Consider the following 13,049-nt stretch of genomic DNA (forward strand, 5'->3'; position numbering starts at 1 on the left):
GAGCTAACTAACAGCTGACTTCTTCTAGCCAGTCGTATCCCACACCATATTCCGACATCATCTTAAAGTGGAGGAGCCGGTGTAGGAGTGGCTTGTTCGGTTCCATCATGTCTGCAGTGGAGGCAGGACGTGTGTCCTGCTGTGCTGGGACTTGCTCCTGCTGCTGCTACATCCTATTTTGTTTTAGTTTCAGGGCAGTAAAACATTTTATTGTTTTCTCTCTCTTTGGCCTTCCTGGGTCTCTTTTGCCTTGCTGGGTGTCTTTTAGAGTATTTTATGGATCTGGAGCAATGAAATCCAGTTTTGGTGGGATGTAGAAAATTGTTGTTATTTCTAACTTGTGTAAGTGGGTGTTATACTGCAGTTTTCTTTTAATTTTCTCTTTTCTGTATAAAGACATATAGTTAGTTTAAGCATAAACTTAGTTGGAGTTTCCAGAGGGTTTTTCCTTTCTCCCTTTTCTCAGCAGTGGAAGGGGGGTCAGGGGTCGGGAGCCTCTGTCAGTCTGTGTTGGGCAGTTGGCATTTTGCCAGCTCAACCCAAGACACCCTGTTGCAAGGTACTGCTTTCATTTTGTTCTGGATGATGTAATTGACCATAGAAATACAGATCTATCCCCTAAGGACACTTACAGAAATTACTCGTGTTGGTGTCATCAGTACATTCCTGTTGAGTCCAGAGTACCACCTAACTCTGTTGTTTTACCTCCTAAAAGGTTTCTAATCCCTGGCCTGAAAGTGTGGAAAGTTATCCCCAAACGTGCCTATGGAGGCCCATGTACACTGGGCAAGTTTACTATTTTTGACCCTACAAAAATTGTAAGCTCCTATCACATTAAAAACAAAAGCATATTTTTTCAGACTTACAGGGCAAGACATTTAAATTAAAGCAATGGAAAAGTTACCCTACCTATGATAAACTGGGTGCACTTGACCTGTTAATGCAAACGGGTACTGGCTGGCCAAGGAGACCAATGCCACCAGCCTTGCTTTGGAGGGTTTGCTCCTAGACACACCAATGATTAAAAAGGCCACCCTCCAAAACAGGGCTGCCATCGACTTCCTTCTTTTAGTTAGTGGCCATGGATGCAGTGAATTGGAAGGTTTATACTGCCTTAACTTTCCTGACCACTCCAAATCAATCCATAATCGTATCAATGAGCTGCAGGAATTAGTAGAGCAGATCATGCAGGAGGAGGATACTTCTGGGATGATGTGTTTGACTTTTCATTGGATGGTTTCTCCCTTCCATTTAAGAAATTTGCACTCTTTGGTTTGCTTGCTTTGTTTATCATATTCCTTTTCTTACTCATCCTCCCTTGCATTTTTGGTTGCTTTCAATGGCTTTCTGTTCACAACACTGTTTCTAATTTCATGGCATTAGAAAAAGGAGGAGCTGTGAGAGAACAGCTCCCCTATCAGGAGTGGCAGAGATATCACCGCCAGTGGATTTATGATGACCAAGAAGGATTAGAGCCGTCAGCACCGGTGACGGACAGTAAATTAATGACCTCAGGTGTTTAATAGTGCACATGGAATTGTACAGGTTCAAATATTTTGTTGTTCTGATATCACCCCCCAACATTTAATTGTTCTAACATGGCTGTCCTGTTCTATTTTTCCCTTAGTCATCCCATCCATGTTGTCTCGTTCCCATAATCCCTTAGGGTTCTCTTCCCACCTTGGGCCTCATCCCTGTTTTTCATTGGTTGGTTGACTGCTGCTTTTCTATTGGTTTCTTGTCTCCAAACCAACATACTCCTCCCCTGGTTTTGTCCAAATCCTTTGCTGTTCCTTCCCAGTTTCCAGATCCTTCCCTAAGGAACCCTATATAAGTCTGGTGCTCCCTCAATAAATTGCTTTTCTACCATCCCACTCTGGTGTCCGGACTCCTTCTGTGCCTCGGGTGTCCAGCACAGAAACCACTGCAGCAGTCACACACTCTCATATTTGGGGTGAAATCAGGCAGATTTGAAGTGGAATTAAGGGAATTTTGAGCGGAGTTAAGGGAATTTTGGGTGGAATTAAAAGAATTCTGGGTGAAATTAAGAAGATTTTAGGTGTAATTCAGGAAAATTTTCAGTAGATTTAAGGGAATTTTGCATGGAATTAAGAGGATTTTAGAGGAATCTTGGGGATTTGGGGTGAAATTGGTGGGATTTGGGATGAAATTCTGGAGATTTTAAGAGGAATTAAGAACTTTTGAGTGGAATGAAGGGATTTAGGGTGGAATTAGGGGGTCTTGATGCCACCAGAAAAAATGATGGGATGGAACAGGTGAGATGTTTTGGGGTGTAAAGTCAACAAATCCTCCCCCCTCCCAATGATTTTCCAATGTCAGTCTGTGTCCTGATGGATGTTCCTCCCCTTGCGTTCACCCAAGTGCCCACAGGGAACCAGGAGGATGTGGAGACCACCAGCCAGGGGTCTTCCCAATCAAGATCACTGGAAATGTGAGTCAGCAGATCTGTTCCCAATGTGGGTCCTCCAATGGGTGATGGAGGAGCAGATGAAAGTCTTCCCACAGCTGGGGCACTTCTAGGGCTTCCCTTAACGGTGGGTCCGTTGGTGTTGGGTCAAGATCCAGCTCTGGCTGAAGCTCTTCCCACACTCCCCACACGTGTAAGGCTTCTCTCCAGTGTGGATGTGCTGGTGGGCAACGAGGTGGGAGCTGCGCTTGAAACTCTTCCCACACTCCTCACACTTGTGTGGACGCTCCCCAGAGTGGACGCTCCGGTGGGAAACGAGGTTGGTGCTTCGCTTGAAGCTCTTCCCACACTCCTCACACTTGTATGGCCTCTCCCCAGTGTGGATGCTCTGGTGGCTGTCGAGGTGGGACCTGCGGTAGAAGCTCTTCCCGCAGTCAGTGCAGCAGAAGGGCCTCTCCCCCGTGTGCGTCTGCTGATGCCTCACGAGAAACCCCCTGGTACCAAAGCTCTTCCCACACTCTGAACACTTGTAGGGACGTTCCCCCGTGTGCATCATCTGGTGGGAGATGAGGCCGGAGCTGACTCTGAAACTCTTCCCACACATCCCACACTTGTAAGGCCTCTCCCCAGTGTGGATGCGCCGGTGCGAGACGAGGTGGGAGCTGCAGATGAAGCTCTTCCCACAGTCGGTGCAGCGGTAACGCCTCTCCCCCGTGTGTATCCGCTGATGCATGAGGAGATCTGAGCTTCTCTGAAACGTCTTCCCACACTCAGAACACGTGTGGGGCCTCTCCCCAGTGTGGATAACCTGGTGGCTGGTCAGGTTGGAGCTCCGTCTGAAGCACTTCCCACATTCCTCACATATGTAGGGTCGTTCCCCAGAGTGGATGAGCTGGTGGCAGATGAGGTGGGAGCTCTTGCTGAAGCTCTTCCCACATTCCCCACATGTGTAGGGTCGTTCCCCAGAGTGGATGAGCTGGTGGCAGATGAGGTGGGAGCTCTTGCTGAAGCTCTTCCCACATTCCCCACATGTGTAGGGTCGTTCCCCAGAGTGGATGAGCTGGTGGCGGATGAGGTGGGAGCTCTTGCTGAAGCTTTTCCCACATTCCAAGCACTTGTAGGGCCTCTCACCTGTGTGTACCTGTTCGTGGGAAAAGAGACTGGAGATCTGGCTAAAGGACCTCCCACATTCCAAGCACCTGTAGGGCTTCTCCTCAGGGTGAAACTGAACATGAACCACCAGGTCAGAGTGCTGGACAAAGCTCAGGCAGCTTTCCTGAGACAGGCTGGTTGTTTCCTTCTCAGGGCCATCTGGGCTGCATTTCGAGCTCCTCTTCCTGTAGGATCTCCGTGACTTTTCCTCCCCGCTGACTTCCTGTGCCATCGAGCCAATCAAAACGGCCCCTGCCACGAGGTTCTGATGGTGGGATTTGTCCTCTGTGCTCTGTGTGCTCAGCTCAGGGCCTGGGGCAGGAAAAAACAAGGACAGGCAGGGGATTTGCCTCTGGGACACAGGGAAGGGCAAGGACATCCCCCCAAACCCGGCCCCGGCAGGACGGTGTCGGCAGCGGGGTTGTCCTGCAGCCGGGGGCGATGCTCGGCTCGAAGATGCAGCACAAGAGAGGGGCAAAGGGGCACTGATGTCCTCCTCACCTGCCTGGGGGTCCTGGGGCATCTTCCTCTTCCTCACAGCTTGCTTCTCCACCCAGCCGAGGTTTGGGAAGGAAAAATCCTGGTAGAGGGGAAAAACAACGTGTGAGCGTGTTGGCTTGGGGGTTCTTCCTGCCCAAATCCATCTCTACAAGTCAATGGGCATCTTGTATCCCTAAAACCCTCCAAAACACCAAGATTCAGCCTAAAGAAGCCTTCCCAGGAGTTCTTCTCTCTGGTCTCTCTGCTTTGGGCTGATGGTGGTCCCTGGGTCTGGGCTGCTGGGGGTCCTGCATGAATTGGGGGCCTCCTCTCGCCAGGTCCCTGCCCTCTCCAGGCTGCCAGGGGTCCCAGGAATCCAAGGGGGTTCCTCCTCTATGGGCTCCCCACTGTGGTGTTCTGGGTCAGCCCCTTCTCTGGTCTGCTGAGGGTCCTGTGGTTCCTGGGGGTTCCCACTCTCCGGGGTCCCATTTAGTGTTGACAGGGGGGTCCAAGGGGCTACTTCTGACTCTCTGCCTCCCAGTGCCGAGGGTCTTTCCTCCCAGACTGCCGGGGTCTCTCTCTCTCCAGGACTGTTGTTTAAGGGCCCAGGGCTCCCCCTGTGCTCTCCCCACCCACTCCCCCAGCTCTGCTATTGCCCCTCTCTGCTCTCTCCACTGCGCAGGTCCCAGGGAAAGGCTCCAGGTATAGGAGAATGAGGACCCTGCACACTCCAGGAGAGGATGAGGTTGAAGACAATCTTAACAGTAGGAATCTGCCCAAATCCATGAGATCTGGAGATCCTGAGGGAGCAGATGTTTAAATCCCCCACCTGGTTTTGAAAAGATTTCGTGAATTCCAGCCCAAGCTCATGGGGCGGGTTCTCCTGGAAAATCTTAAGGCATGTGGACAATATCTGGTTTTGGGGCAATCCCAGACTCACCCACGGGGTTGGAAACACCTGGGAAAAGGCTTGGGAATGAGGGGGAATGGAAAACTCACCCCAGTTTTCCCCAAATTAGCGACATGGAACATCCCAATTTAGGGTCTGGAGGCACAGAATTTTTCCAGTGTTCCCAAAAGTAAGGACATGGAGCATTTCCACTTTTTCCAATTGTGGGTCTGGGGGCACAGGAATCTCCACGTTTTCCCCAAATTATGGAAGAGGACACAGAAAATTCCTTTATTTTCCCCTGTACTGGGTTCCTGTGGGCAGGGTTTGGTAGCGGGGGGTGTCCAGGGGTGGCTTCTGTGAGCAGCTCCCAAAAGCTTCCCTGGGTCTGGAGGAGCCAATTCCAGCCGGCTCCAGGATGGGCTTCCTGCCACTGGCCAAGGCCGAGCCCAGCAGAGACACCAGTGATGCCCTGGGGAGAACATATTGAAGAAGGGGAACAAAAGTTCTTGGGTAGATGAATGTTGCAGGCAGAGAAGAGCAGAGGGAGAACGTGGGAACAGCTCTGCAGACCCCACGGGCAGTGCAGAAGGAGGGGCAGGAGGTGCTGGAGGTGCCACAGCTGAGGCTCCTCTGCAGCCCGTGGGGAAGGGCCTGGGGAAGCAGCTATGCCCCTGAAACCCAGGGAGGAGCAGGGCAGGGCACAGAGTCACCTGCAGGGCAGGGAGGAGCAGGGCAGGGCACAGAGTCACCTGCAGGGCAGGGAGGAGCAGGGCAGGGCACAGAGTCACCTGCAGCCCAGGGAGGAGCAAGACAGGGCACAGAGTCACCTGCAGCCCAGGGAGGAGCAGGGCAGGGCACAGAGTCACCTGCAGCCCAGGGAGGAGCAAGACAGGGCACAGAGTCACCTGCAGCCCAGGGAGGAGCAAGACAGGGCACAGAGTCACCTGCAGGCCAGGGAGGAGCAGGGCAGGGCACAGAGTCACCTGCAGCCCAGGGAGGAGCAGGACACGGCACAGAGTCACCTGCAGCCCAGGGAGGAGCAGGGCAGGGCACAGAGTCACCTGCAGCCCAGGGAGGAGCAAGACAGGGCACAGAGTCACCTGCAGGCCAGGGAGGAGCAAGACAGGGCACAGAGTCACCTGCAGCCCGGGAAGGAGCCCACATGGAGCAGGGGGATGCCAGAGAAGGCTGTGACCCTGGGGGAAGCCCAGCATGGAGTAGGAGCCTGGCAGGGACCTGCTGAGCCCTGCAGAGAGGAGCCCACGCCACAGCAGGTTTGGCCCTGGCAGCACTTGTGGCCCTGGGGAGCCCCACGCTGGAGCAGCCTGTGCCTGAAGGGCTGAACCCCGAGGAAAAGTCACCCCGTGGCAGCACTTTGGGAAGAACTGTTGCCATGGGATGGACTCACGCTGGAGAGGCTCGGGCAGGACTGTCTCCCGTGGCACGGACCCCACGGGGGGCAGGGCAAGGACTCCAACTCCTCTCCCTCAGCAGCGGCTCCAACAACAACTGACTTGGACCCCCATTCCCAGCTCCCTGCACCGCTGAGGGGGGAGGAGGCAGAGCTGGCAAGGAGGGGGGGTGGGGGGGAAGGTGTTTGTCGGATTCATTTCTACTTCTCCTGCTGATTCTATTCTGGCAGTAATAATTTAACTCACATGCCCACTCGGAGTCTGTTTTGCCTGTGATGGTGATCGGGGAGGGATCTCTCCTGCTCCTCATCCCAACTCGCCAGCCCCTCCTTGGATTTTCTCTGCTCTGCCCGGGCGCAGAGGGGAGGCAGAGCGGCTTTAGTGGGTCCCCGCACCCAGCCAGGGCCCCCGCACCCCCCGAGCTGTCCCGCAGCTCCCTCCTCACCCGGCACGGATCCCATGTGCTCGCAGAGCCCGGGCAGCATCTCGGCGGCTCCGCAGGGCACTCGCTGCTCCCTGCGGGCTCACAGGGACCCCCCGCCCACCTGTGTGTCCCCCGCAGCCCCTCACTCACCATCGGAGCGCCGATCCCGGCCCCGCTCGCAGCTCCCTCGGCCCTCGACAGCAGCAGCAGAGCCCGCGGGGCCGACCCAGCGCCAGGGCCGGCCCGGCGGCGGCGGCGGAGCGGGGGCTGCGGCGGGGAAAACGCCCGGGGCACCGGGGCGGCCGCGCTCCCGCCCGGCCCCGGCCTCGGCCTCGGCCTCGGCCTCGGCCCCTTCCCTGTCCCTGCCCGGCCCGCGCAGCTCTGCCGGCACTTGGGGAAGTTCCGACCGCGTGCGATGGGCGGAGCCGGTGGGGCGGGACTTTGGGCAGCGCGGAGCGCTCATTGGGCATTTCTGCGCCAGCCTGAGCGCCTATTGGGCAGTTCCGCCGTCACTTTTTGCTGCTCTTTCCGTTGCCATGACAATCGCGCAGTGGGCGGGGCCAGGTGGAAAGCGGGGTCGGCGGCTGCGCAGTGACGGGCGGGGACCCGGATGGGGCGTGGGGGGGCCCCGGGGCTGCCGCCGTTTTTCGGTCTCGTGTCCCGGAGCTTTCTCCGTCCCCTCTCCCGGAGCTTTCCCCGTTCCCCTTCCCGGAGCTTTCCCCGTCCCCTTCCCGGAGCTTTCCCCGTCCCTTTCCCGGAGCTTTCCCCGTTTCCCTTCCCGGAGCTTTCCCCGTTCCCTTTCCCGGAGCTTTCCCGTCCCCTCTCCCGGAGCTTTCCCCGTCCCCTCTCCCGGAGCTTTCCCCGTTCCCCTTCCCGGAGCTTTCCCTCCCCGTCCCCTCTCCCGGAGCTTTCCCCGTCCCCTCTCCCGGAGCTTTCCCCGTCCCCTTCCCGGAGCTTTCCCTCCCCGTTCCCTCTCCCGGAGCTTTCCCCGTCCCCTCTCCCGGAGCTTTCCCCGTCCCCTCTCCCGGAGCTTTCCCCGTCCCCTTCCCGGAGCTTTCCCTCCCCGTCCCCTCTCCCGGAGCTTTCCCCGTCCCCTCTCCCGGAGCTTTCCCCGTCCCCTTCCCGGAGCTTTCCCTCCCCGTTCCCTCTCCCGGAGCTTTCCCCGTCCCCTTCCCGGAGCTTTCCCTCCCCGTCCCCTCTCCCGGAGCTTTCCCTCCTCTCCAGCCCTGGCTGAGCTCCCCGCGGGGATCCTGGACCAGGCGGGACTCAGCTCCGGGATTTGGGGAATTATCTTTGGGATTAAAGGATGCTTTTTATCCTTCTCTTTCTCGGGTCCAGGATGAGGATCCGGACTCGGGACGGGGAGACCGGCAGGGATGGGAAGGGAAGGAAAGTTGCTAATTTTTATCACTATTTATACGAAAACAAGCAAGGTTTTCAGCAGAGACCTTTGGTCTTTTTTTTTTTTTCCATCTAGCCACAACCTCGTATCATAAAACTCCTTTCCATGCACCACAATTCCATTTATTGAGTGGTTTTGATGCTGCAAAACTGGATTTTCCATTTCTCCTCCTGACTTGCTTTATATCACTTTCAAATCTTCGTTTGTTTGGGGCTTTTTTTAATATGTGAAAGAGATGTTTTCTTCTGTTTTAGGCCACCATGAAGGTATTTCTGGTCAGTCAGACCCCAGAAAGAGCAACACCTGATTGCACAGGAACACCCCAGGTCGACACTGCAGTGTCTCCTCCATCCTTCCTTCTGGTGCCATCGAGCCCCCGAATTCCTCTCCAAATCCTTTAATTCTACTCAAAAATCCCTTAATCCCTCCTGGAATCCCCAGAATTTCATCCCAGATCCCCCCAATTTACCCACAATCCCCAAGTTTCCACCAAAATCCCATAAATTCCACCCAAAATTGCCTTAAATCCACTGAAAATTCCCTTGAAACATGTAACATTCCCTGAAATCCACTGAAAATTTCCTTAATTCCAACTAAAATCACCCTGATTTCAACCGAAATCTCCTTAATTTAGCTTCAAATGCAACTAATTTCTCCTAAAATCCCTGAGTCCACCAAAAATCCCTTCCCCAGCTCACCCAGTCCCCCCCAAGTGGCCCCAAATCCCCCCCAAGTGCCCCCTTGAAGCCGCAAATCCCGGGAAAGGGACCCCATGGGTGGAGAGGGGATTTGAGGGTGGTAGAATTGGGGGGTCTCAGGAGCAGTTAAAGGAACTTGGGGGTCCTGGGGACACTTCTGGGGCAGTTTCGGGTCCGCGGAGGCACTTGGAGGCGAGCGGAGACGGGCGGGCACAGCGGCCAATGGGAGCCCCCGCAGCGCCACCGGGACCCCCAGAAACACCTCCGGGGGACCCCCAATATCCCCCCAGGGGCATTTTCGGCTCCGCTTTGGAGTCCTGCAGGATCCAAACACCCCCTCCCACCCCAGAAAAGCAACAGCAGAGACCCCCAAAATACCCGGGCCGAGCTGACCCTGCCCGGGCACCCGCGGGATGGGGGGGCCGATGCTGCGCCTGCTCCTCTTTCTCCTCCTCTTTCTCCTCCTCTTTCTCCTCCTCTTTCTCCTCCTCTTTCTCCTCCTCTTTCTCCTCCTCTTTCTCCTGTTCCTGTTCCTGTTCCTGTTCCTCCTCCTCCTCCTCCTCCTCCTCCTCCTCTTCCTCCTCCTCCTGTTCCTCCTCCTGTTCCTCCTCCTCCTCCTCCTCCTCCTCCTCTTCCTCCTCCTCCTCCTCCTCCTCCTCCTCCTCCTCCTCCTCCTCCTTCTCCTCCTCCTCCTCCTCCTCCTTCTCCTCCTCCTCCTCCTCTTTGTTTCCCCACGAGGAGCTCTCGGGTGAGCGGGAGGGACACGATGGCAAAGGGGGTGAGGGGGAACGAGGGGCTGGGACCCCCAAACTCCGCAGTCCCCGCAGTGCCCACAAAGGGCCGTGCGGGGTGTGCGATGGGACAGGAGAGCCGGGATGGGCCGGGCAAAGGCCGGGAAGGGCCCAAGGAATGTGCCGCTCCTTGGATCCCGCGCCGGGGCTGCCGCGGGGCGGGGCCGGAGCTGCAAACAGGGACGGCAAAGGGCCCCGAGAAAGCGCTGCGGGACCCCCGAGCCGAGCCCCGAATAGCCCGGGGGGCTCTGGGGGGGTTGGTTTGTGCTCGGGGGGATGTTTGGAGCTTGAGGGACCCCAAAGCAGAGCTGGGAATGCCCCTGGGGGGATGTTGGGGGTCCCCGGGAGGTGTTTTTGGGGGGATCCCAGTTTCGGTTCCCGGCAGAGCCTGTTGGGTGGGGAGGGGGTTTGATGTTTCTGAGTCAGGCTTGGAGAAGTGGGATGGGGGGTCCAGGGGTACCCTGTGAGCAGGAAAGGGGGTCCAGGGATCCCCGATGTCGGGGAAAGGGGGGTCATGGGGTAGGGAGACCCAGAATGGCCAGAAAAAGGGGCTCAAGTTGCGCCCCAAATTTCAAAAAAGGAGATGTCTGTGGTCTGGGAAATGCAGGAGTGGGGATACAGGGGGGTCCCAGAGTCAAGGAAAAGGGGGTTCTGTGGACTGGAAGAGGTGGGATGGCCAGGAAAGGGGGTGCCAGGGGGTATTGGTGCAGAATAAGGGGGTGCAGGGGCGTCCCAGTGCCTGGGAACAGGGGTTCAGGATGATCCAAAGGACAAGGAAAGGCAGGACGAGGGGTGGGGAGAGGTTGTTGGGGGGTCGAGGAGGTTCCTGTGACCCAGAAAAGGGGGGTCGAGGAGATGTCAGGGTAAAGAAAAAGGGAGCTTTGAGTGTGGGAGAGGCAAGATGGGTGGGAAAGGGCGTTGAGGGGGGTCTTGTAGTCCTGGAGTGACTTACTGAGCCAGCCGGATCCTCACAAGTCTCTGGGACCAGACGGGATCCATCCCAGGCGCATGAGGGAGCTGGCAGAAGAGCTTGCCAAGCCACTCTCCATCATCTTCCAACAGTCCTGGCTCTCTGAGGAGGTCCCAGATGATTGGAAATTGGCAAATGTCACTCCAATCCACAAAAAGGGCTGCAAGGCTGACCCTGACAACTCCAGGCCTGTCAGCCTGACCTCCGTGCCTGGCAGGGTTATGGAGCAGTTCATCCTGAGTGCAATCACACAGCACCTTCAGGATGGACAAGGGATCAGACCCAGCCAGCAGGGGTTTAGGAGGGGCAGGTCCTGTCTGACCACATGATCACTTTTTCTGATCAGGTGACCCACCTGGTGGATGAGGGGAAGGCTGTGGATGTGTCTGTCTGGACTTCAGCAAGGCCTTTGACACTGTCTCCCATAATATACTCCTGGAAAAGCTGGTAGCCCATGGCCTGGACAAGTGTACCCTCTGCTGGGTTAGGAGCTGGCTGGAGGGCCGGACCCAGAGAGTGCTGGTGAACGGGGCTGCATCCAGCTGGGGCCGGTCACCAGTGGTGTTCCCCAGGGGTCTGTGTTGGGTCCAGTCCTGTTTAACATCTTTATTGGTGATTTAGATGAGGGGATTGAGTCCATCATCAGCAAATTTCCTGATGACACCAAGTTGGGAGGGAGTGTCGACCTGCTGGAAGGCAGGAGGGCTCTGCAGAGGGATCTGGAGAGACTTGAAAGATGGGCTGATTCCAATGGGATGAAGTTCAACAAGGCCAAGTGCCGGGTCCTGCCCTTTGGCCACAACAACCCCCTGCAGCGCTCCAGGCTGGGCACAGAGTGGCTGGAGAGCAGCCAGGCAGAGGGACCTGGGGGTACTAATTGACAGGAAGCTCAACATGAGCCAACAGTGTGCCCAGGTGGCCAAGAAGGCCAATGGGATCCTGTCCTGGATCAAGAATAGCGTGGCCAGTAGGACCAGGGCAGTGACCCTTCCCCTGTACTTGCGTTGGTGAGGTCACACCTTGAGTACTGTGTTCAGGTCTGGGCCCCTCAGTTCAGAAAGGATATTGAGGTGCTGGAGCGGGGCCAGAGAAGAGCAACAAGGCTGGAGAAGGGACTGGAGCACAAGCCCTATGGGGAGAGACTGAGGGAGCTCAGGTTGTTTAGCCTGGAGAAGAGGAGGCTCAGAGGTGACCTCATTACTGTCTATAACTACCTGAAGGAAATTTCCAGCCAGGTGGGGGCTGGTCTCTTCTCCCAGACACTCAGCAATAGGACAAGGGGGCACGGGCTCAAGCTCTGCCAGGGGAAATTTAAGTTGGATATCAGAAAAATTTCTTTGCAGAGAGAGTGCTCAGGCATTGGAATGGGCTGCCCAGAGAGGTGGTGTATTCACCATCCCTGGAGATTTTTAAACGCAGATTGGACGTCGCGCTGAGTGCCATGATCTGGGAAATGGACTGGAGTTGGACCAAGGGTTGGATTTGATGATCTCGGAGGTCTTTTCCAACCCAATCGATTCTATGATTCTATGAGGATCTGTGGTGTCACAATGTCCCCTTTTGTTCCATGAGGTTCTGTGGTGTCACAATGTCCCCTTTGGTTCCATGAGTTTCTGTGGTGTCACAATGTCCCTTTGGTTCCATGAGGTTCTGTGGTGTCACAATGTCCCTTTGGTTCCATGAGGTTCTGTGGTGTCACAATGGCTCTTTGGTTCCATGAGGTTCTGTGGTGTCACAATGTCCCTTTGGTTCCATGAGGTTCCACACTGCACTTGCAGGAACACACATGGGTGGATGTTGCCCCACCTGCAGAGCTGCCTCCAGCTCTGGGGTCCCAGCACAGCAAGGACATGGAGCTGTTGGAGAGAGTCCAGAGGAGACCACCAGGATGATCAGAGGGATGGAGCAGCTCTGCCATGAGGAAATGCTGAGAGAACTGGGATTGTTCAACATGGAGAAGAGAAGGCCATGGGGTGACCTAATTGTGTCCTTCCAGGACCTGAAGGGAGCTAACAAGAAAGATGGAGAGAGACTATTTACATGGGCCTGGAGTGACAAGAACAAGAGGGAATGGCTTCACACAGATAGATAAAGTAAACAATTTATAAATGGCGGAGGAACTGGACTTCACCAACAATCATGAAGTTTATAGTGAAGACCTTTTATTACACAAAGCACACAGTTTATATAGGGTTAGGACTACAGCTTATTGGCTAAAAGAGTTAACACACCACCACACCAGATACTTCAATTGGTTAAAGCCTCTCTCTCACAAGTCCCATGTTTATATTATTTCATCCTGGCTGTTTTCGTGCCCCTGCAGAGTCCTGTGAATTCCTACTATGTGAATTCTTGGGGAGTAACCTCCTCCCTATCAGCCAGCAGCAGCTGAGCTCCTTG

At 55.6% G+C, this 13,049-nt stretch overlaps 1 protein-coding gene and 1 long non-coding RNA gene across 2 annotated transcripts; both read right to left on the reverse strand.

Annotated features, from left to right (window-relative positions):
- Positions 1–962: 962 nt before the first annotated feature.
- Positions 963–7,118, reverse strand: LOC139684017 (zinc finger protein 16-like). Its single transcript, XM_071579623.1, has 3 exons — positions 6,939–7,118; positions 4,082–4,160; positions 963–3,892 (listed from the first exon to the last, which is right to left on the reverse strand). Exons 1-3 carry the CDS (start codon positions 6,939–6,941, stop codon positions 2,550–2,552), a joined length of 1,425 nt encoding a protein of 474 aa, XP_071435724.1. The 5' UTR covers positions 6,942–7,118; the 3' UTR covers positions 963–2,549.
- LOC139684046 (uncharacterized) lies at positions 4,914–6,928 on the reverse strand. Its single transcript, XR_011699851.1, has 3 exons — positions 6,611–6,928; positions 6,361–6,517; positions 4,914–5,018 (listed from the first exon to the last, which is right to left on the reverse strand). It is a non-coding gene; the product is annotated as an uncharacterized lncRNA (long non-coding RNA).
- Positions 7,119–13,049: the final 5,931 nt, after the last annotated feature.

The sequence above is a fragment of the Pithys albifrons genome, chromosome 31 (genome assembly GCF_047495875.1).
Source record: "Pithys albifrons albifrons isolate INPA30051 chromosome 31, PitAlb_v1, whole genome shotgun sequence".
NCBI lineage: Eukaryota > Metazoa > Chordata > Aves > Passeriformes > Thamnophilidae > Pithys > Pithys albifrons.